At 40.2% G+C, this 23840-nt stretch overlaps 1 protein-coding gene across 1 annotated transcript; it reads left to right on the top strand.

Moving 5' to 3' along the window:
- The first annotated feature begins 9213 nt into the window (after window positions 1-9213).
- On the top strand, window positions 9214-16381 carry abraa (actin binding Rho activating protein a). The gene is made up of 2 exons (XM_041034890.1): window positions 9214-10345; window positions 13039-16381. Exons 1-2 carry the CDS (start codon window positions 9713-9715, stop codon window positions 13474-13476), a joined length of 1071 nt encoding a protein of 356 aa, XP_040890824.1. The 5' UTR covers window positions 9214-9712; the 3' UTR covers window positions 13477-16381.
- The last annotated feature ends 7459 nt before the right edge of the window (window positions 16382-23840 follow it).

Below are 23840 nucleotides of genomic sequence, written 5' to 3'. Positions count from 1 at the left end.
AATATGCAACGGTAAGATGTTTTAAATAGTTGTAATAACATTGAAATATTGTTGACGCTTTCAGGCCAATTAAAACTGAGTGCTTCTGTCCAGGAAATGTATCAAATCTAGGACAGCATTATCTGCTCCATCACAGTATTAGCTCCATTATCTAATGGGTTTGGATATGACTGCGCTGCTGCACTTACAGTTAGTCTGTTACAACACTATGTGTCATCAAATATCTTCCGCCATTGCAGACTCACTTATAGGGCTGATTATTGCAAAGGAAGGAGAGAGGAAGGAAGAGAGAAAAGACAAGGAGGAAATACAGAAAAGTGATAAATGATGGCAATGCTGTTTTTAATATCACTTTATTAATCTGCATTATAAGATTGCAGACTCATTTTCCTCTTAATCAATACAGCAGGAGGGGGGAAAAAAAAGAGGTGGAGAGAGAAACAGAGAGGGTGACAAAGTGACGACAAAAGGGAGGAAATGGGAGAGAAATGACTGTTGTGGATTTCACTTTACTGAACTAACTCTACAACAAGAAACAGTGCTGCTGTCCTACCACAACAAATGTGTTAGTGTGTCTGTGTTGTGTGGCTTTTAACCCCACCTTGAGGGAGGGGTCTGTTCAAAACAATGCCAACAAAGTAGTTCTTTTTTTTTTTTTTTTTGAGTAGACCCATACCTTTGGTATTAGGGTTTTTTAATGAATTATTCCTGAAACACCCAGACATAACACATTAGATCATATGAATCGTATCTGAGCTTCTACCAAACCATTTCCCCCCACTGCTTTTCACCGTGCTACATAAACAACAGTGCAGGGATGAGGAGGCAGGTAGATGAAAGGAGGGAGAGGAGAGAACTTGAAAGACAGGGGAAATGTTGGGAAGAGTGCTGGTGATGTAATACTTCATGACAGGGTGGAAGTGCAACTGCATTACAAACCTATCAGCCACATCATGGACGTCCACCGGAGAGCAAGTTGTGCAGAAATAACGTATAAAGATAAAGAAAGAGTCATACATAAGAGGCAGCCCAGAAAGCCGGAAAAATCAGTTTATTGTTGCAGGCTGATAAGGACAAATGTTTCTTTTAATAAGAATATAAGAAGATAATGACCGGGGGGGGGGAGAGAAATGGGAAGAGGAGAAGGAGAGAGAAAAGATGGGAAATGAATGGAAGAACAGAACTAAATTATTAGTATTCTGTGCTGATGCTGTAAATGTAACAGAAGAATTTAATAACTGCTGAATAAAAGTGTCACACAAATCACTGTCTGCATTGTCTGTCCCATCACATCAGTGGTTAGATTATACTGGAGACGACAATGGGAGAGATGGCAAACCGTTATAATCCGCTTTGCTTAGCCTATAGCGGGAAATAAGGACAAGCTGCTGGGTTTTCGATTCACACACACACACACACACACACACACACACACACACACACACACACACACACACACACACACACACACACACACACACTTCAAAGAGGAGAATGTGTAGGTGCGTTGGTGTATTGTCAAGACAGAAGATTGAAGTTGACTGATCCTATTAGGTTTTTCTGTTGACACACACGCACACGCACACGCACACACACACACACACACACACACACACCTGAAAGAGCTTCATACACAAAGGAATACGCACAAATGAGTTGCACATTAACAAACTCTTTCTTTCCGCCACACACACACACACACCTGTCGCTGTGTGACTCAGCTGTGTCATATTCACAGTTGAGAGGGAACAGAGCGAGGAGTGCAGAACTAAAGAACGCCTGTCAGGTTTATTTCTGGCTCCGGGTGGCTCTTGCTTGGGCGACGGAGACGCTGTGAACGGAGCTTCATGCTCTGTTTTGCTGCTGTCCCACTTCTCCGTCCCCTCTCTCTGCTGTAATGGCAAAAAATAAAAAATGTGTTCTAAGAACATCCAGCAACTGCTGTAGCATTCCTAACATCTTCCACCGAACCTCTGCACAAAATAGAGTGAACAGTAAAAGGACGGCATCAGTTATTTGTCCTGATTATACCTCTGTCATTGTACACTGGCACTGACACTGCAAATCATTACAGCTGATGATTCTCCCTTTTTTGCCTCAGGCCGAAGGCATCAAACAAGTAAACAGCAAAAACCAGACCTGTAGTTTTAGATACTGTGACCCACAGATCCTGCACAGTTAGCATTTTCAAAAGCAAACAATACATTTTTAGACTGGTTTTCTACCTTCCAGACAATCCTTAGCATCAGTTCATTTATTGAAAATCAACTTGGAGAGACTTTTAAAGGTACTGGTTTTGACTGGTTCCACACCTATATCTGTACACCACATGACCTTATGACAAACCCAACCATGTCTTAATGCCCCATTGCCTGACATAGACTGCCATTAGCAGAGAGATGGCAGGAAATGAACAGGGAGAGATGGGAAGCAACATGCAACAAAGGTCCCACCTCATCCGTTGTTTAACCAGAAAATGACTCCGTAGTTTGTCTGTGCAAGCAGTTTATTACGCCCCATAGTTCAGTTTTATTGTTCGGGGTGTAGTAATTATGATGGGAGCAAACCAGGAAGTCATGTGACGTGGGTCGATGAAGCAGACGACTGTCACATGGGAGACCACCGTTCGTTTCCTGTGTGAAACTGATAATCAGTGTTATTTCTTTTATCTGTGTAACCACATATTTATTATTGTAACCATGACGATGAAGGTCCAGCACGCCTGCCACTGTTACGGTCACATGGGTCGTGTCCGAGTGCAGGGAAAAACGACCCATATGGCGGTTTAAGCGGGAGGTCTGTTGTGAGTTATTTCTTGTTGCACACTGAGACGATCTCTGTGTAACAGCTTCCTGTGTGGATCCAGACTGAAGAGCATCCAGAGCCAGGGACAGTTGCTCTTTTCACCAGAGATGGATAAGAACATGGCGCTCATCGCCACGGAAGCACGGTGATGTCATCGTCGTTATGGGCAGCCAGAGAAACGTTCTCATCTCACACTGACTCCAATCTGTCTTCACACAGCAAGACTTGGACGGCATATCTGTGTGTGTGTGTTTTTTTTTGTCCTTTTGAGGAAAGTGACGTCATTTTGTCATCACTCCTTCAAACGGCTGTCTGAAGGGTTGAGACTTGTTTTATTGTTGAGATTAAAATTAGGTCAAGTCTTGGGTACGGTTAGAAGAAGCCCAACAAATATGGAACAGCATTTCACTGGTGTGTTAGAGCAACAAATACAAACTAAGCATCATATCACCCATATACATAGATAAGCCAAATTAGTATGACCACTCAGAGATGAACGCTGATTATCTCATAACAACTTCAGGGGACATGTTGGATGGCAAGTGAACAGCCGGTTCTTATAGTCAGTGTGTTGAATGAGGGAGACATGGGCAGGTGTGAAGACCAGTGGACTGGGTGGGACCATCTTTGAAACACAAGACCTTTGGGTGCTCCCAGTCAGCAGATCAGAGTTCCCGTGGGGGGCAGTGGTCCACAAAAACCAGCAACGGGATTTTGGGGAATGTGCTGGAACAAGTCCAGTGGTGGAAGAAGTATTCAGTATTCCTTTACTTAAGGTAAAAGTACCAATAAAGCAATGTAAAAATACTCCATTACAAGTAAAAGTCCTGAATGACAAATCCTGTTTTGGTAAAAGTACATAAGTGTATTAAAGTCAAGCTGTGATGATGAGGGCCGGGGTTAATACGATAGGGAATGCATTATGTCACTGAGGACCCTCGCAAGTAAAGAAGTGCAAAATGTGTGTGTCACGGCAGCGAGGTCGCTGTGTGTTTCTCACTCTGCCAGGACCGGCACTTGGCTCGGCCAGAGGAACCAACCAGTAATGAGATCTCACTTCTGGCTCGCCTTCCTGCAGCGATGGCGTCAGCAGCCACAGAAAAAGACATCCTCCAATTAGACACAAATAAACCCATTATACAAGAGAGAAACACGCACAGCAAAAATATAGACACCGTGATCAGTGTGCAAACATGTCGCAGCGCAAACAGCTCTTATGTCAGTGAGAAACACTTTGGGATAACTGACCTCACCGTCTGCTGCTGAAATGTTTTGTCATGAAAATGTGAAGTTTGCGTTCTGTAAAATCTTTTGTCCCTTTCTTCTTGTCAAGGTGACGATGGATGATGAGGGCGGTCACAGGGTTGAACAGGAGAATAGAAGATGCATAAAGGCTTATTTTTCAAAGGCGCATTAAACAAGACTTGTACTGGGAAAATGGAAAATGGCACTATCAGTCGTGAATGTTGCAGCCCAGGCCATAATTAAGGTTTTAGAAATACAGAGATGATGTGATGTCAAGTCCACCGTCCTCCAAAGGCAACCTCTTTTAGTATGAAATGCAGTACGTTTTCCTGACAGTTGGTAGCTGACTTTCACTGAGCTGTCGAATTTACTCAAATGTACTTTTTGGAAGTACGCTTCAACAAAACGAGTTGAAAACATGTCATTCGTTTGGAACAAAGAATAATATGAAATGTAGTTTGGCACGGTGAAGGCAAATGACATGCCGTCTTGAAACATAGAGTGTAACTATGATAGAGGAGTGGGAGCGGAGGCCTCTCTGTGTTACAACTGTTAATCTGCACAGAAGGAAGCAACTGAGGTGAGTAACAGTGAAGCCACAGCAGCCGATGAAGATCTGTCAACAGTCTTCTGGGTTTTTTCACTCTGAATTAATTTTAATAAAGATATCTTCTGTTTATGACTCGGAGTGGTTAAGTACACAGAAAGAAGAACAGGTTCACAGTTAAAGCGGAGCAGAAAGGGCTGTGTTTGGTCCAGCTGCGTAGTCACATCGAGGAATATATGACAAAATGATTAAACAAGGAAATTCCAGTGTCTGCAGAGAGAGATTGCAGACGGATTACGGATGTGTGTACATTTTAACACAGGGTTTTAGTGCAGCTCATAAATCTTTTTCCTGACTCTCTCAATTTTTTGCAGTCCTGGTCACATCAGAACAGTCAGCTCTGTTCACGCAAACTCCAAAGAACGATTGATATTTTTAAAGTTTGTTTGCACTTTGCAATAAATTTCATAACTGCTTATTATCACGAGTCTGACCAGAAAGAGGCCTGGTTGTGTGAGATTAGGGGAGACCTGAGTCAAAAAAAAAAAAAAAAAAGGCAAACTGCACCACCAAGCCCTTTTATCAAACCAACTATATTCTTTTTTCTTTCAGGGACTTTGCAGCCTGTGTGTACAACTGATCATCAATTAGAAAACAAAATAAAATCAATTAACCGGCCACTTTTATAGAAACAGCAGCAAGATAAGGCACTACCGATGTACACAACACAGAAATGTATAAATAATATAAACTCCAGAGCACCTGGAGCCCACGTATACACACATTAAAGAAAAAGAGAGCCTCGCACCTGAGTGTGACACCACTCGCACACACTCTGGCACTGGTCCTGTACCTTCTTCATTCTGACATAATCACATGAACCTGTCATTTTTTTATACTCTGTGCTGTGTTACTCTTATCTACATCAAACAGGAAGAAGATTCTGTTCCACAGGAGAATCTGGAAGTTGTTGGGGTTAGGACCCGGGCTGTGGGAGGCCTGAAGTAACAAACTCACATCAGTTAGTAAGTCTTTGATATTATTAAGAAATTTGCCAGTAGCTTGTAGAATTCTGCAGACTCTTATATCTCAAGAACACCTTTCTGTTTGTCCTCTGCGACAGCATTTGCTCAGAGATGCTTCCTCTAATTAAGCATATATGCACAAAGCTGACAAAAAAAATCTATTTTTTCAAGTGTTTGCACTGAAAATATAGCTGTGGTGTATTCTGCTGCAGCGTGCACTGCCGGCTCCGGTGTGTGGGTTTACATAGAAAACAACAGCCACGGCTGTTTAGACACACAGTGTGTGCTGCCTGTGTCTTTTGGACCCAACGGTTAGAGGCAGTGACCCTGAACAAGTCCTCACTTCAGACTAACACTGCTCTGGTTAGAGAGAAATGGGAGACAAATCTAAGAATTTAAATAGAAGATGAATATTGGTCTGGTGTACCTGTTAAGGTTTATAAAGACAGTTAAGTTGTTAAGTTGAAAGACAAAGTTTTCCTACAGGGATCAGCAAAGTACAGCACACTAATCTTCACCCAGCCACGGTTCACATACAGTATAAAAAGTACATTTCCTATGATTAAGTCACGTATAAACACTCGTATCATTACACACTGTGCTCACACCTTTCTCATAGCTTTCTAGTGCCAAGCATGTCTATTTCTGTGCAAGCCTGCCGTGTACAGAGGGCGGTGGGAGTGTGCACGTAAGGCAGCATGAAGCACACGTGCGTGCACAAACACACTCGCATACGCCAGAAACCTGAGCTGGTGACGGTTTGGCTCCCGGTTGGTTATTTCAGTCCACAGACACTCAGAACACACATTCGGCTTTGTCTGGCTGTGTCTCAGACACAGACTGAAATGTCTGAGCGGGACTGAAAAGTATTCTTAATTCTCAGAAACACCATTGTGGTCAGCATTTGCTAATTAATAGGCTAATTAGTTTATCGAGTAAACCAAGAACACCTGAGTAGGTAAGTGACTTCAAGGTAAATTGTATTTCATGTACAGTATAAAAGTGAGGCAGCAGGTTTCAACTAAAAGTCGCGATCAATGCCAAATAAAAACTAAAAAGCTTCTTGACAGCGAGCTTTGGGTTTTCAGATATCGACATGTTTCTGCTTTGACTGAAGAGGTGTTTACACATGAGGATGACAGCACCAATGCAATAAAAAAAAATATCAAATAAACATTTGATACAGTATGAAGTGTGGCTAGCTGTTAATGAATTGGTATCATGTTTGGAAGTTCTCAGATGGCTTTAGTGAAATCTCATTTAATTCTGTTTGATAAGCACTAATGACTGGATATTGCTAATTAATCGTTTAATCACATAATAAAACTGTCAGACCGTCAGTCTGTCAGTCAACCTACAGCAACTTTACTGTTTTAATGCACTTTCCCACATGCTGATTATAATCAGTCACTAATGAGCTTCGCCTAGAAGAAACTTACACCACAGTTTACATATTATGTAACAAGCCATATGAGAGTAAATCACTGGGGAATACGTACTGAAAAATAAACAGGTTCATTAGTTAGTGGCAAAGTTCCTTTTGTTTATTACAAATATCCACAGACTCGTTTCAGATGCAGAAACAGAAGCAGACTGATTCATGCAAAACAATATGTTAAAAAGAAAGAAAAAAATATTTATGCTATGCGGCTGCACACTTAACTACTGCTAAGTCAGTACACGGAACACAGACTGATGTCCAAAGGAGTTTTATTGCCAGAGAGTGCAATGAGTAAAGTCAATGGTCTGAGAGTGGGCAGGCAGGAGTAGTGAGCTGGTCTTGACAGGTGCTTGGAGAAGGGAGGGGAATGATGGGGGGTGCAGACAGGAGTTCCACAGGGAGCAAGGAAAGGGTTCTCCAAAAAATAAATAAATAAATAAATACAGGCACTAGCTGTCACGACTAGAGCGAGGACTAGGACCCAAACGCAAAAAACCCCAAGACAGGCAGAATGAGAGAACTAAATGTCTTTTAATAACGCAAAATCACTGGAAGAGTCCAGGGTAAGGCAACAAAACTCAACCAAAAATCATCCACATGGGAGATAAACACTTATGAACAAAACTAAACAAAAATACAAAAGTTAGTATTTGAAAACAGGAAAAAATGCAAGGCACAGGTACGGGAACAAACACAGGGAAGACACAGACTCAGGTACAGACTTGGGTATCGACACAGGCACAGACTCGAGCATGGACACAGACTTTGGTATCGAAACAGACGAACTGACAAGAACACAGGGAAACGGCGAGACTTAAATACACAAGGCAATGGGCAACAGGTGAAACCAATTAGGGCGGGGCAGACAATCACAAAGCCAGGAAACAAGACAAAGACAGGACGTAGAACAAGACAAGATACACAAGGACAATGATTTCAAAATAAAACAGGAACTATAAACAAAACTTAACAAACTAAACAAGACTCTGAAAATGTCCACAAAACATAACTTTTTGTGGACATTTCACTCTGAAAAAACAACCAACGTTTCTACCAGGTAGAAGGACGAGTGAACTGCCGATGAGTGGAGTGCAGAGCCTTAAATAGTAGCAGGAAGAGGGTGAAATGATGACAGGATTAACTACAGGTGCAAAGGTGAGCTGGCGGGAAAAACATGAAACATCTTCAAGAACCTCAAACAAGTCCAGTTGCCTCTGTATAGCATTTAGAAATTATTTTCTGGTCATTATTAAACAGTATAATCATTGTTCATTAAAAGCATATGAATATGTGTAACATTATTAGCTGTCAAAAGGGGCCAGAAAACAAAGATTTACAGTCAGATTTAACATACAGCCAAAACCGCAGTTACTCAACATTTAGTCAAACAATTAAGTTGCAAAACAAAAATAGCTGTGGCAGTCAGAAAGACATCACTTGTGTACAGAGAACAAGTGAGAAAGTTGCACTTGAAGCCAATACTTTAATTAAATTGATTATGCATACATGAATCATCGTCCAGAAATTCACACACACACATATTCGCAAATATACACAGTGACTGAAATAGCTACAGTCACACATGCACAGGCATGCAGACAAACACTTCTCATGCTTTTTCTGTGACCCACAATTTAGGAATTCACAGCAGACAGCCACACATCCAAGGGATCAAAGCATAGCTTAGGAAAAAGGAAAGATGCATATTTGAATGAAAACACCCGTGTGTGTGTGTGTGTGTGTGTGTGTGTGTATAGATAGATATATAGACAGACAGACAGATGGATAGATAGATAGATAGATAGATATACATACATACATACACACACATACTGGCCCCCCATGTATAGCAAACTGACTCACAGCAAAGGCCTGCTTGTGTTGCAGCATTATTTGTGTGTGAGGACAGAAACCTCCAAGCCGCTAAAAACACTGGGCACCTGTTCCCCAGATCCCACTGGGAGAAATTCCACTCCCCAGTCACTGTGTGTGTGTGTGTGTGTGTGTGCATGAACCCATGGGGCAGTAACAAGAATGTTGACACTGGATTTTCCTGTCTCACGTGGACCCTGCGCAAAGTTGCTTCCTTTACGACCCCTCCCTATTTAAAGGCCACTGTGGAGCCAGAGGGGCTTCAGCAGGGGATTAAAGCCAAAGTCCTCGCACTCTTCACACCGGTGGCTCACCCACTGACCGACTGATGATCTGGAAGGCTCTGGATGTTTTTGTCAAGATCCATCCCGGCTATAAAGGCTGAGGTGTGTGGATTTTTGTTCATGATCAGTTGGAACGGTTAACCAAGGAGTTTTTAAAGATTTGAGTCAGAACTGCAGTTTGGGTTCAGCTCTCTCTTCACCTTTCTTATCATTTCTTAACTCGAATTTTTGCCAGAACATAACCAGAACTGTTTTTTTTTTGGCAGATTCAAAGAACTTTAAAGACTTTGATACCATTCAGTGTCTTTTGCATTGAGCCGATTTCTCAGTTTGACTTCATCAGATTCACAGACGCAAGACGACTCTAGGAGAAGCGACAACACACTCCTTGTTAGAAGGCCTTGTTAGAATTTATTTCTAAAATACTGGAAAAAATTAAAGACAAGCAAAATACCAATTTCTGGAAAACTATCCCATCTAGAAACTTGTCACAATGAGTAGCGGTGGGACCACAACAGTTTCACCACAGGAGCCTCAGGCTTTCAAACGGGCAGTGCGGAAGATAAAATGTGCCGCTATGGTGGCCAACTTGGCCAAGAGCTGGCAGGGCTGGGCCAATGAACACTCTGACAAGCAGGATGCTATCCCGAGTGGCTGGATGCCCTCATCTGTTGAGGAGGAAGACAAAAAAGAGCGCAACCACATGGTCAAACTTACTGTCACTCCACGTGTAATTGCATCGGATGCCTCCGATACCAGTGGGAGTAAGATCAGGACCTGTTCTGTCACCAAGACGGTCCAGCCGAAACGCAGCGAGTGCAGCAGCAGTGATTTGGTCAATGCCATCCGAGGCAAGATGGAGTCGGGTCCCGAGGAGAGCAAGCCGTTCTTGGGCAACGAGTCACCAACACGACGGCGCCAGATGAGGGCTCTTCAGAGTGCAGGAGGAGGAGGGGTCATCCAAGACAGGAAGTTGATGCTCCAAGAGAAGAAGCAGGGGTCGAGGAGTAGCAGTGTGGACACAGAGGACAGCGGGATCGGAGAGGAGGCAGTGCTCAGTGACAACAGTGAATCCAAAACTGAACACGGTGACATCCAGTCCAAGAAACAAACCGAGAGGCCCAAGGTAGAGTGATTAACCGCAAAGATTAGAAATGGATTTAAAGAAGTTTAAAAGTGATGACATACCAGCATAATTTAACATAAATTAGAACTGAACTTAAATTCAAAGCTATGGATCCAATACGATGTGAAAGGTGTCCTTTGTTTTGATGATCTCAGAGAGACTTGTCACCCAAGTCTGAACATTTTTGCCTAATTCATCTTTCTGATTCAGTTTTATAGTCAGTTCACTGTTTTGTACATCCTCTGAGTGCTTTCATCAACTTAGTTTCCAGCAACAGGACACAGCAGTTTTCAGCAAAAAATAAAAATAAATCTCTGATGAGCCAAATGTATGCTACCTGCCCAGAACCAAATGCAGCTAGCCAGTGAACATAGTGGAGAATGTAGCTGCGAATAACCAAACCAGAGCAAAATGGAGAGAATACTGGACTAACATTCATTAAGCAGCCAGAAAAACAGTGCAGATTAACAGTAATATTGTTCCAACTGTTTGCCAAAATTTTCACCACCATCATAAGGTGCAGCCCCCAAGTGGCCCAAAAAGAACATTACAGAATATAAAACAAATAAAAATCTATCTCTTAGCTCGCTAGCCTGACCAAGATGCTTTTATGTGATTTTTGTAAAAAACAAAAACCCCCCCAAAAAAACAAAGAAAAAAAAACACCTTGAAATTTTTCAGAATTTATAATTGAACTAGTATTTAACAGTATAAAACAATTGATTTGCTAAATAATGGAGCTGAAGCCTACAACATCCTGTATAAAATATGTTTCTCTGTATGCAACTCATACTTCTTGCAGGTTTAATGGAACCTCCATAGGGAATGCCCTATGCAAATATCAAAATATCTAAAATAAAACAGAGGAAGAAAGCTGCTGGGGGACACTTTTTGGTAATGTGTCCTTACAAAGTCTGGAACGACAAGTGAAAGTGATGACAGAACAGGCCAAACACTTTTATTTCCCTGGCTAACATCCAAACCTCTTACTTTGTAATAGAGGTCATTTGCAATTGGTCCTTTGCACATTTGAGTGTTGTTAGACAGGCTTATAGAAAAGCCAATATAACCTTGCATAACTACCCTTTAACTATGTTTTTCTTTTAAGCATGAGACAATGGGTTAAAGCTACACAAGTTCTGACAAGACACTTGTGAGCTTCTCCTGTCTGCATTCTCTATCACCACAATAAATGTTTCCCCTGTCCCTGAATTAAACACACAGTGGAGGACAAATACCTTAAAACAGAGCATAAATATCCCCACACAAGTCACACAGCATGCATAAACAAGTTTAAGAAAAAGTCCCTTTGATGTCACCTGGAGAAATCCAACGCCCTCACAGACACCAAACAACATAACGGTTGCATAACTCCAATGCTAAAATCTCTCCTATAAAAGGCAAAGTAGGCGGCCAGTGGCCCCCCAGTGTGTCAAAGGGGTCGCCAGAGAGCGAATCCAACTCATAAAAACACAAGCTGGACTGCAGCGCAATGGAATATATGTAAATAAATATAGTCGTGCACTGGAATGTGTTCTCCAATCTGACCTTCAGGTGGAACAGTCAGTGAGGGCAAAACAGGGTGAAAGGAGAGAGGGACATGAGTGAGAGAGGCAATGTGAGAGACAGTCAAGAGATATGAGAAACAGAGTAAAGGCAATTTATTTCATTAAAACAGACAGCAGCTCTGGTTTGGGCTCCACTAACTTATTAGTTTTGTTGGAATTTGGTAATAAATCAAAGTATCATGGTGGCACGAGATGAAAAGTCAGTTTTCATCCTCTGGGACCAAATTTCATAGTGATATATCCAAAAGGTGAGATATTCAGTCTACACCAAAGTGATTGGCAGCCGAAAAACTAACATTGCCCCCACTACAGCCATTCCAATAGCATGTCTTATAAAAAAAAATAAAAAAAAACTAGCTAAAAGACACTTTATGCGTTTTAATATTAATTGAAATAAGTATTTATAAATAAATTACAATTCATTCTCTTAAACAAATGCACAGAAATATAAGCAGCAACATGTACTTAAGTATTAAAAGTAAAAGTAAGAACAAATGCTAACAATGAAAGATGAGGTCACAAAAAAATAGAAAAACAAAAAAGGGAATCAGGAGCATTATCTCTTTCAGGGTTAATACAGTTTTGTGGAAGGTCCATCAGTGACAAGTCTTCACTTTTCATAGACCAAATGCCAAAGAGATCTGATGACACTGATCTGAAGGCCTGGCAAGCTGCGGAAAATACCAACTGTGCAGGAAGGAGAGAGGGAGGAGAAGACATGGGGGGGAAGAGGAAAGAGAGTGAGAATGGAAGCAGAAAGGGAGAAAACAAGCAATGAGAAGACGCACAGGATGTAAAATGCAATGTTTGAGCATACAGGCTTACATGAGCAAACAAATTTCTATTAATATATGTGTCTGAGCACAAAGCAAAGGTCATGCAAGGGATCAATTACACCAACTAGAAATACGTTTATTTAAAGGTAGAGACTCATTAATCAATGTTAACATATAGGCAGAGAGGTGGGGTCACTGCAGAGGTAGTGCCTAGTTTTATCTGGCAAAGTGCAGCGACCTTTCTGAAACAGGATACATTTGGGTTTATGGGAAAAGTAGTCTCAATGTTTAGGAAAATTCATGAACTGATAAATCTGATGTTTACCTTCCTGTCATCATTTGTCTTCAGATTAAGATTGCCACAATGGGCGACATCAAAAGCCGTTGGCAGCAGTGGTCCGAGCAGCACATGGAGGGCCAGAAGCTCAACCCCTTCAGTGAAGAGTTTGACTTTGAGTACGCCATGGCTCAGCGCCTCCGCAAGGGGGACTCCGGTTATGGTCGACCCAAAGACGGCTCCAAGACAGCCGAGAGAGGCGACCGGGCACAGAAACACATCCACAGGGAGATGGAGGAGATGGTGTGGATTATCAAAGACATGGGCTTCAAAGATAAAGAGGGCAGGACGATCATCACCTTCGGCCGCCTCTTTGACCGCTACGTGAAGATCTCGGATAAGGTGGTGGGCATCCTTCTGCGTTGTCGCAAACACAAGATGCTGGACTTTGAGGGTGAGATGCTGTGGAAAGGACAGGATGATGATGTTATTATTACCCTGAGGGACTGAGGACAGGTGTGATGTCCTGCAAACATTCACATGCATGCAAACGCACCAAGAAATCTCACGAGAAACGATGCCAGCCATACCAACCGCGTCGCTACATCCTGTATGCAAGAAAAATGGAGGAATATTCTTAAGAGACAGAAAAATAATATCCTACAGTATGATTATAATGTGGTAATCCACACATGACACACAGCTTTCAGGACAAAAACTCTGAAAGGAAATGTAGTATCTCAAAGACTCTATTCAAAATAGGTATGTGAGTACACACGTGTAAGCTAGACACACACACACACACCAGACTCATTAGTTCTTCTCATATACCTGACAGGTCATCCGGTGAAGGAAAGCTATCTTTAGCATGCTAACCATTCTCGCCTTGCTAACTATGCTACATGCTAGAAGCCTTGAGAATCTTCCACAATGTCAGTCATACTAGAAGGCTTAACTTGACTGCAGCTGAAGAAACTTGCAGCTAATTTCACCTCATAATTCACTGACAGACTTAAAAAAAATCTCTGCTTTGTCCTCTTAAGATAACTTTGTTGAAAACAAGCTAGCGTGAAATTAGCCTTGCCACAAAATATTATGACTTTTGGGTGTTTTAGATATACTTAATGACAACAGGACAAAAACAGAACAAACAATCAAAACAAGAATTACACATCAATGTGACCAAAGTTTTTTTTCTTTTGTTCTATTTGGACCGACTTTAGTGTCTGTTGCTAGCAGAGCTTAAAATACATGACTGAATAAAACCTAGCAGCAGTTTGAGCTATTACATTAAGGCAGGAACACCAGAGGAAAAATAAATTGTTATACTAAATGATCGGTCAGTTACCATTGGATTTTTTTTTTTACATTTTTGTTATTGTATGTGTGGTTCGTGTGGGATTTGAATTTAAAATGCTTAACAAATAAATTCTTGCTCAATACTTATATAGAGACAAGTGGATGTACAGTATATGGATGCTGTTGTTTCATTTAAAAGCAGACTGAGCCAGGTGAAGCTGCTCTTTACAGACTGATCGGTCAGAAGTAAGAACTATTAACATTTTCTGGACCACAATAATTATCTGTGAACTGTTCCCTAGCCAGCTGACTGGTTTATTTGCCTTTTTGTCCTTGTTTTTCAAAGCAAGAAAGCTTCTTAGCTTTATGAGATAAGAACATTTAGCATTTTATCTGTAAAAGAAACCATTAATAGGAAGAAGCATGAGCACAGTAATAGCAATCTTATCTGTTAATTTATGTATGAAAACCACTTGTCCACAGAGTGCATGTGTAATGTGTAATAGTTTTCAAGTAAATAATTGTATTGTGAAATGTAATTTACCTCATTTTAACGTTAAGGAGAGACTTGAGTGATGTGAATGAAACTTAGAGGTGCTTCATCAATTTTTTTTCTTTCAGAATGACAAAACATGTTATAAGAATTGTACAGGGTGGTGTATCATGCACAGATTAAGATTACTGTAAGGGTTTTGTCTATGGAAAATCTATTTAGCACTGAAACTGTGAAATTATAGTTGTGCGTTATTTGCTGTGCTCAGTGTCAACTAGAGATGGGACTTTTGACACTGAGGCTCCAAAGCCCATTTCTTTCTTTTGAAAGAACTGGTTCGAAACACAGTTGAGGCTTGTATCAAAGCTCCGTGATCACATGACCGATGACGTTTGAGGCTTCATACGCCACAATGAAACACAGAACGTGAGGTGGCTGATTCAAATCTTTGGCGACACATTTAAACGTTTTACTAGTAAATTTCAAAATGTTGTAACACTTTCAAGTGTGGACAGTGATTCTCAGAATGAAGACACAGCTGCTTAAAACTGACTTCATTGTTTTTTTGTTGTTTGACAACAATATGCAGCCTAGTTTATTTGTTCCAAAACAGTTGATGGTAAAGCACCTAATTCATATTTTCTTTTCAATATACTCACACATGCTGTATATAAGATGCTTTTCAATCTTCATTGACCGAGGTTTGAATGAAATTAGAAATGCTTTATGAAGTCAAAAGTAATGCTGGATGCAGCAACACCGTTTGCTGCCAAAAGTCCAGATATATACAACCATCTATTCTTACATAAGAACAGAAACATTTGTCTGAAACAATTAAAGATGTAAAAAAAGGTTATTTATAGTCATAGGTTTAACTTTATATTCCACCTGGTGGGCTTAATGCTTTAGTTTCTTGGATGCCTCCCCAGTGTCATCATTCACTGCTACAGTGAATTATGGCCTATTCACTCCGAAAAGTCTACAGGCTTGCACACTTGCTAAAAATCCTTGGGGAAGTTTCCAGAAGTTCACGCCAGAGCCCTTAAGCGCTTGCTGATGCTGCAGTGAGACAGTCTTAAGCCCTTGTGGACTCTGTGGCTGTCAGTCCAGACACTGTTGGCAGATCGCTGAGCTTTTTCACTTTTCTTCCTCACTACACCCCCCTTTGCTACTAGGTTGTCCTCTGGAGGGGATAAGGGAAGGAAAGGAGTGGAGCAGAGGATTGGTGAGGGGAAGTAGAGGCCGCCTGGGAGAGTTGAGACAACCTAGACGTCTGTTAATGATTGAAGTGGCTCAATCACAACTGCAATACAGAGGCGTTTTATATTTCACATTTATTGACAAACTGCATTGTGTGTATTAATTTCTTCTTTTATGTGAAACTAACTATGACATGTCCACATTGGACTGCTGATGTTTTTTTTTTAAACAAGCAAACTTGAAGGTGGGGTGAAAACACCAGGGTGAAACCCTGAAGTAGCCCGAGCAGGGTTAACAGCGCACACTCTTTGTATGCAACACTAGCAAGACAAAGAAGTCCAGGAAGCGAGCTTGTGACCTGGAGGTCGTCGGTTCAATCCAGGCCAGCGGGATAAATCTGGGTAGGGAAAGTGAAAAAGCAGCGCTTGCGCCAGTGGCCAGTGAATAAGGCTGTGGTTGTACTGGTGTTCCTGCAAGAGAGGCTTCCTCTCAATGAAACTTCCCTGAATAAAGGTTAACAGAAAATAAACCTAGCGTGTTTGTGACATTGGATGTTACAATCGTGTTCTACCACAACCCAAAAGTATTTTACTGGATTCAGAACTGGTGACTGAGGAGGCGACTGAAGAACTTATTGTCATGTTCATGAAACGAGTTTGAGATGACATTTGCTTTGTGACACAGAGCACTCTCATGCTGGAAGTATGGCGAATTGTGGCCATAAATGATGAACGTGATCAGAAGCAATACTCAGAAAGGTTGTGGCATTCAAAACATGACTGGTATTAAGGGGCCGAAAGTGTGCCAAGAAAACACTCCACACACCATTACACCACCAGCAGCAGCCTGGACTGTTGACACAAGGAAGGTTGGGTCAGTGGATTCATGTTGGTGATGCCACATTCTGACCCTGTCATCTGCTTGCCTCAGCAGAAATCCAGATTCACCAGACCAGGCCATGTTTTTCCATGTTTTCCACTGTCCAGTTTTGGTGAGCCTGTGCCCAATGCAGCTGGAGTGAGTCAAAGTCCAGCACCCTATATTTTTTATTTCCTAATTTCTTATTATGTACAAATTGAAGTACCTGAAAATGTCACATTACAATACAGTCACGCCGTAGGGGGCACCACAGTGTGGTAGAGGAATGTCTGTATCTAAGCACAACTCCTTCCTATGTGGTGTCAGTGTTTTACTGAGGTGAAACATGCTGTTGTTTGGAACTGTAATTTCCCCCATGGAGAATATGATTTATGTCTCATTTTACATTTGCACCATCTGAGGGCCTCCTGCTGGTTCATCCAATTTTAGTGTGTGAATTTGTCTTTCTGTCTTTGCGTATGCAAGTCACGCTAGCACTTGTGTGTGTGTGTGTGTATGTGTGAGTGGGAGTGTGTGATGTGGTGTCTGTCAGTCTGCGCATGTGCATGCAAGTCATGCCTTTGCCTGTGTGTGAGTGTGTCTGCCTAGTGTGACCTGGCTTCCTGTCACGCAACTGCTTTGTGCGTGTGTGTGTGTGCGCTTCCATATCTATCCAACAGTGGACCTCCCGGCCTCACACCCCCCCCCCCCCCCCCCCCACCCACACTCACCAACACTGGAGCACTGAGCCAACAGGGGACATTTTGGAGGATCACTGTTGGTCATGTCATAAATCATGCAATAATTATGCCTTAAAGTCTATATTGAATTTATTTTTAATTTCATCCAAGTGAGGACCTGCGCATATTTTACTCCGCAGAGATGAATTGCAGGGCCATGGCAGACCCAAACCTACTTTGTGTATACATACTCATACATACAAAACGCTCTTCGATGTTGCAGCAAAATGGCAGCAAGTCACAGTTTTCCACTACATGACCCCCTGTCTTCATCTCTCTGAAAGTTGGGAGGGGTCTAAATCGTTCAAGGATGTAAGAGGATTGTTTCAAAATTCTTTAGGTCAAGGGTTTGATTATTGGAATGCTCACTAAAACACTCACTTAAATAAAAATGCTGTTTTTTTTTTTTTTTAAATAACTGGAAACTGCAGTCCACACTTGGTTGGCGTAGACTGGCAGTCCACTGTTGGTAAGATAGGAATGTTTGAGTGTGTGTGTGTGAGAGAGAGAGAGAGAGAGAAAGAGAGAGAGAGAGAGAGAGAGAGAGAGAGAGAGAGACATTAATACAAACTGATCATTTTGGTCGTCGGGGAGTCTGGACATCTGCCAGTGAGAGAGGGACACAGGGAGAGAGACATAGTGAGTGATGTGAGGAGAAAGACAGAAAGAGAACAAGAGAGATACCATGAGAGAAAAAGGAGATATAAGGACAGAAAGCTATGTCAAGAAAGAGGATGTAGATAGAGTATTCCATCTAGACAGACAGGCTAAAGCTTCATACTTGGTCGTGCTTAGCTGCTGACTGTCAAACAAAATGAATCCCTTCTCTCCCCTCCTTCTCTCTCCAGCTCCCCATCTCATTCTCTTTCTCCATCTCTTTCTTATTATTGTTTTTCCTCCTCCTCCCCTGTGCCTTTTTTCTCTTCTTCCATCCCTTCTCATCTGTTCCCATAAGAGTTCTGCAGTTTATTGAGGTTCAGAAAAGTTTGTAGTTCGTCAGCCTTTACCTGTTGTTTGCTTTTAACTACATGTGCGTATCCTCAGACATGAATGCTATGCTTCCAAAGATGCAGTTAATCACATGAACATGGGGGCAGTGTATAAGGATGTGATGTACGATCAGACTCTGAACTAACAACAATCACTAATGAACTGATATGTTAACATGTAATGTTATCAGTCCAAATCTCAAAAAAAAAAAAAAAAAAAAATCAAGCAGGCATTTAATTAAATCAGTTGGTGGCAATAATTAGTTAGCTTGATCTTTATGATTTGTTTACAGTGGCCTAAGGTGTATAATAGTAATGTTAACATTAGATGTTTCCACCACAAATTTAACAAATACACAAATTAAAAACAAACAATAAAATATCAAATGATGGAGTTAAACTATTTTATTGACAGCTGGAATAGAATAACAATACACCAAATTGTGCATTTACTCAACAATATAACAGTTTTCCAAAGAATCTGCAAATATACTCATGTTTTAAATGACAGTACAGTGAATAAAACTAAACTTACACCATTTTGTTACTCTTCTGATAACATTCAGGTCCTCAAGGCAGTAATACATGAGCAACAAATGGAAAGCAATGCTGATGGACATTTACTGCTTAATTCTTTACTAAATTAGTTTATGCAAACATCTGTTGAGCTGTTAACCTACAGATAGAATGAAAAGGGTTGAGAATTTAAAAAATTACAACATACTTGTGAAGAGAAGTTTGAAATCCATAAATGACTAGGTAATTCTTTAAATGTTGAGTTTGAACAAACAACATCAGTTGCTCCAATGAAGCTTCTCAGCAGAAAACTGAAGGATAGAGCAGCTGACACTGAATGTGTTTTACCAAATGAAAGTGTAGCTAAAAGTATATGTTTTTACATACTCTGAATAAATTCTTACCAGTGAGAAAATCAGATTCTCCATCGGCATTGCTTCCATTGCTTCTCATCTCATATCCCAAAATCAAAACATCACCTTCATGTAATATCAGGGGCCTTAGGAAAATGACGTTTGGAAATGTCTCAATGTCCTCAAAAGGCCTCAAATGACGGTCTAGTGATGGGAATTTAAGGCTGTGAATGCTGCAGATAAAAATGGCTTTATATCACTGGATAAATAAAACGGAGGATCTGTTTGAAAGTTTCGTCATTGGAGCCCAAAGTTTCAACACCAGTGTATGAACGACAATGTGAGCCTGAAATATGAAAAATGAAAAATGAAACTTACAGAGAATGCTGAAGGATAGATTCATCAGGAACAGCGTTGAGAAACACAAGTTACAAAACTCCATGGCACTTTGATTCGCACTGGGGTCACCCAACCTAAAAATGTATTCGCTCATGGTAATGTGGATCGCTTTGGATGAGAGGATCTACCAGATGGCATGTGGGGGAAACTTTTATGAGGGCTGGGTTGGGGAGGGCCTCTGAGGAGAAAAAAAAAAGTTTGGGAACCGCTGCCTCTGCAGCACAGCAGACTGGAGGAGATGTGTTGCTTTTGGGATCCACCAGCCACCGTTTCGTAACAACCACAGAGGAGCTGCAGCTATACCCTTTCATCCTCCCACTCCTCCACCTCTTCCCCCGGAGAGAACATGATATGTGTCTAGAAACGCGCACACTGTCACTCTAAAAGAAAAGGGCACAAATAGTGCTCTCTTTCTTTCTAATAAGTGAAACTCATACTTAAAAGGAAAAAGATATGGATGATTTAAGCTCAGGGAACAGAAGGGAATTTTCTTAAAGAACTTCAAAGGGAATTCTACCCAGATTCACTTTTAGGTTGATCTTCTGCAAAAACAGACAAACTTCATGACTTTGCCCATGCAGTCTTTGTGTGAATTCACACAATCTTTAAACTCAACAAAATCAGAAAAGGCAAATCAAGGTTAGCTCTGAGCGTGCCAGCTAATGCTAGCTATTTATGTACAGTTGGAAACCTGAAAGACTTTTTTCAGTGAGCGAGCAACATCCATTGATATTAGCTGACACCATCTTGGAACATTCAATTGTCCATTTCTCTTAATGCATCCACGAAGCCCACAAATTACTTATTATTAGTTAGTTACTTTTATGGATGTTTGTAGATTTGTTTTCATGTTACATATCTTCTATTCACATATTGATTGACAGGTGAATTTACAATCAGGAAAAATGCTTCAGGAACCCATGTTTTCACCTGCTTCACTGTACAACTCGAATCATGTAAAAGCCGCTGTTTTAATCAGGGAACTTGCGATAGCTACAACGTTGTGTGTATAGTCAGTGTAAGACGAGAGAACTGGTATGGGAAAAGTTTAAGAATGTTATGTTATTGTCATGTTACTTTCACAGCTAAATGTGATTAGCTAAACACGTAGGCTGCTTTTTTCCCTTGTATCTTGGGCACTGGCCTAAAAGCTGAGCAGAAGGAAGGAAAAATGTCTGGTTTTGCAGAATGACAACCTGAAAGGCTGTAAGGGTGGAAAAAGACCCCAGATCTTCATGAAAAATTCCGGCTATAATGCGAACATTCTTTTGTTTTTTATTTACTCTACTTGATTGAAAGCACAAAGTACCATCATGTGCATTTAAACATCAACAAAGAAACAATAGTGTCATTTTTTTTCATTTCTCTAAGTTTAGAAAATAAGTCTTAAGAAACAGGTCAGTGTTTGAATATCTACGCTGCAAAATTATTATTTATTTTTTGCTCAGTTTGTTCAATTAAGCCCACACCAAGGAGTGGGGAGAATACACAAATAGTCAGTTGAAATCAGTATCAGTATCATTATATCAGAAATTCATTAAGAACATACGCAAAGATAATAATTTCCATAGATGACACTTAAATCACTTTAAGCAATGGGTTGAAATGGTGACACTGTAAAACTTTTTTTTTGCGTTGTTTTGATTACTTTATGTGACAATTCTTAGTCCTTAGCCCTGACAAAATGGATATCAGTGTGTTTAAGGCCTCTACTTACATTACAATTGGTAGTAGTAGATACATAATTAACATCCATGTGGCAGACACAATCAAAATATGGGGGAATGCAAAAAGGTACATTTTTGGTGCTGATCATGTCAACTATAACGTCTTCATGGTTCATTCACTTCCCTTCAAAGTTACAAAATGTCACAAACAAACTCAGACTGGTGAACAAGAAGCTTTTGATGAAGAAAATTACACAATCAGTTTTAATAAACAAACATTAACTACTCTTAATCCTGCTAGCAATGTTGGCATATATTTTGTCTCTCTCTCTCTCTCTCTCAAACAATTAGAGAAGAAAATGTTCTTGCATGGGTCAGCTGTATACACGTTTACACCAAATTCACACTAATGCCAGAATCTGCACCTGTAGCCATCATAGACAACCCATCATTCACTGCATGCATTCCATACTACTGCTGCCATGCTGCCCCACCCCCAATAGGAACTGTTAGAAAAGTATTTTAAATGGTACAGTGAAGAATCAACTTTTTTTTGACATTGATTAATGCTTCGTTAAATGTCTGTTTACGTGTGTTGTATAGGCAGCTGCTGCAGGTTAGATGTGGATAGATGGGAAACTTCTATGATGGTTACCACTGCAACTTCATATTTATAACTCTCATTGTGATCTATCTGCACTAAATCTAGCTCATTATCATGCAAAATTACGTTTGTTTTAGCCACACAGTCCCTGTTCTTGGACGGAAAGCCATTTCTTTCACCCAGAATGTGCTCTGCTTTATGGGTTACTGAAAGAAAAGTTAATGCCACGTGTGTAAACTTCCTCTTTCATTGGTCCTCATTTGGGAAATCAGCCCTCAACATATGTTTAAATTTTGGCACGAAAGAACACAGACAAAAACACATTCCTTGGGTCACAGTAAAATGAATTCATTGATTTTATATTTATTTATATACTTATATATTTTATCTATACAGCGGTTCTAATATCACCCCTTTCATTCATTCCATTTATTAAAAAAACTGTTTGTTCTAACTACCAGGGACTCATTAGATTAAAATCTATGCTACTCAATGTAATTTAGGGTGTGAAAAATGTTCCTGCATTTTTCAATTCCAAAATTCTTATGTTACATGGGGTTTTACATTTCAACTTCTTTTTTTACAGAGTTCCTCAGATACTACATGACACTTGCCCTGAAAAAGTTTATGGCAAAAAACACATGAATGTGCTGCAGTAAATTGACAGACCTCTGCAAGGTATTTTCAGTTAATATGTTCAGATTTTCAAGCTATTTTAAGGGTGTTTCAAACCATAATAATGTTGCTGCCTTATTTTTTTTTCTTGGACAACAGGACATAATCTGTTAGTGAAACAAAAGCAGATTTCCTATCCTTCAAAAGTTCTGATATTCATGCAACATATGCCACAAGATAACTTGTCTCCTTGAATCTGACTGCAGTGAAAATTCCTGGGTAAGGTTGTCATTTTCCAGTTTGTTCTGAAAAACTGCAATGACTAGATGTTTTTTGATTATTGCTTTACAGAATGTAGATAATTTGTTTTGAAATTAATATCGTATAATATCCCTGCAACACTGCTACTGGCAAAACTGAGGCCAATTTTGCTTTTTTTGTTTTTTTTTAAAGGAAAATTATTCAAAATTGTATGGTTTAACTAAAACATTAGTTCATAATGTAAGAGAATTTCAAATTTGTTCTGGAATCTTGCCTCGAAGTAAAAAACAAAACAAAAAAAAAAACAAACAAAAAAAAAGGTATTTTTAATTTTTTCTTGTTTTTTAATCTTGTTACAGATTTCAGTTATTGTCTGCGAATGAAAAAAAAAGCCCAAAATGAAATCCAGTCACTCTCGTAAAAATCTGAATTAAACTGCTACATATGTATGTTTTCGTCCATTGATGTTGGGTCTCAACCCAAAGTACAGTATTTAATTTCTCCTCTTTCTTTGTAGCGTATAGCTCATGCTTAGTCTAATCAAGTTGTCTGCTAATTAATTATAAGTTTTAATCAGTCATGCGGATGCTACCAGCTAATGCTACAATCTTACGGTAACTAGCAAGGATATCCCTTCGCTCCGTCAGTTTTAACACAAATCGGCTAAGTCGTTATAGATTAACTTTGGCTCACTCCAAAAGACACTAACAACCATAATATTTACAGATAAAAAAGACATTAAGAATCATAAAGTGCCCAAATGAAATACATTTACCTCTGTTCTTTAATAAACTATAAATTTCTCTACAGTGTGCACATTGTGTTCCCTTTAGATTCATCCTATTTTTGTGAATTTTTTTTTTCTTTTTTTAAATCTGTG

This window comes from Toxotes jaculatrix, chromosome 3, assembly GCF_017976425.1.
Source record: "Toxotes jaculatrix isolate fToxJac2 chromosome 3, fToxJac2.pri, whole genome shotgun sequence".
Taxonomy (NCBI): Eukaryota; Metazoa; Chordata; class Actinopteri; family Toxotidae; genus Toxotes; species Toxotes jaculatrix.
The sequence above is the reverse complement of the archived record's forward strand: the minus strand, read 5'-3'. Positions and strand labels throughout refer to the sequence as shown.

Bases quoted from the DNA above. Each gene is read 5' to 3' on its own strand.
- abraa (XM_041034890.1), top strand. From the start codon at position 9,713: ATGAGTAGCGGTGGGACCACAACAGTTTCACCACAGGAGCCTCAGGCT. The intron at 10,346-13,038 runs GTAGAGTGATTA...ATTTGTCTTCAG, and splicing joins AACAAACCGAGAGGCCCAAG to ATTAAGATTGCCACAATGGG.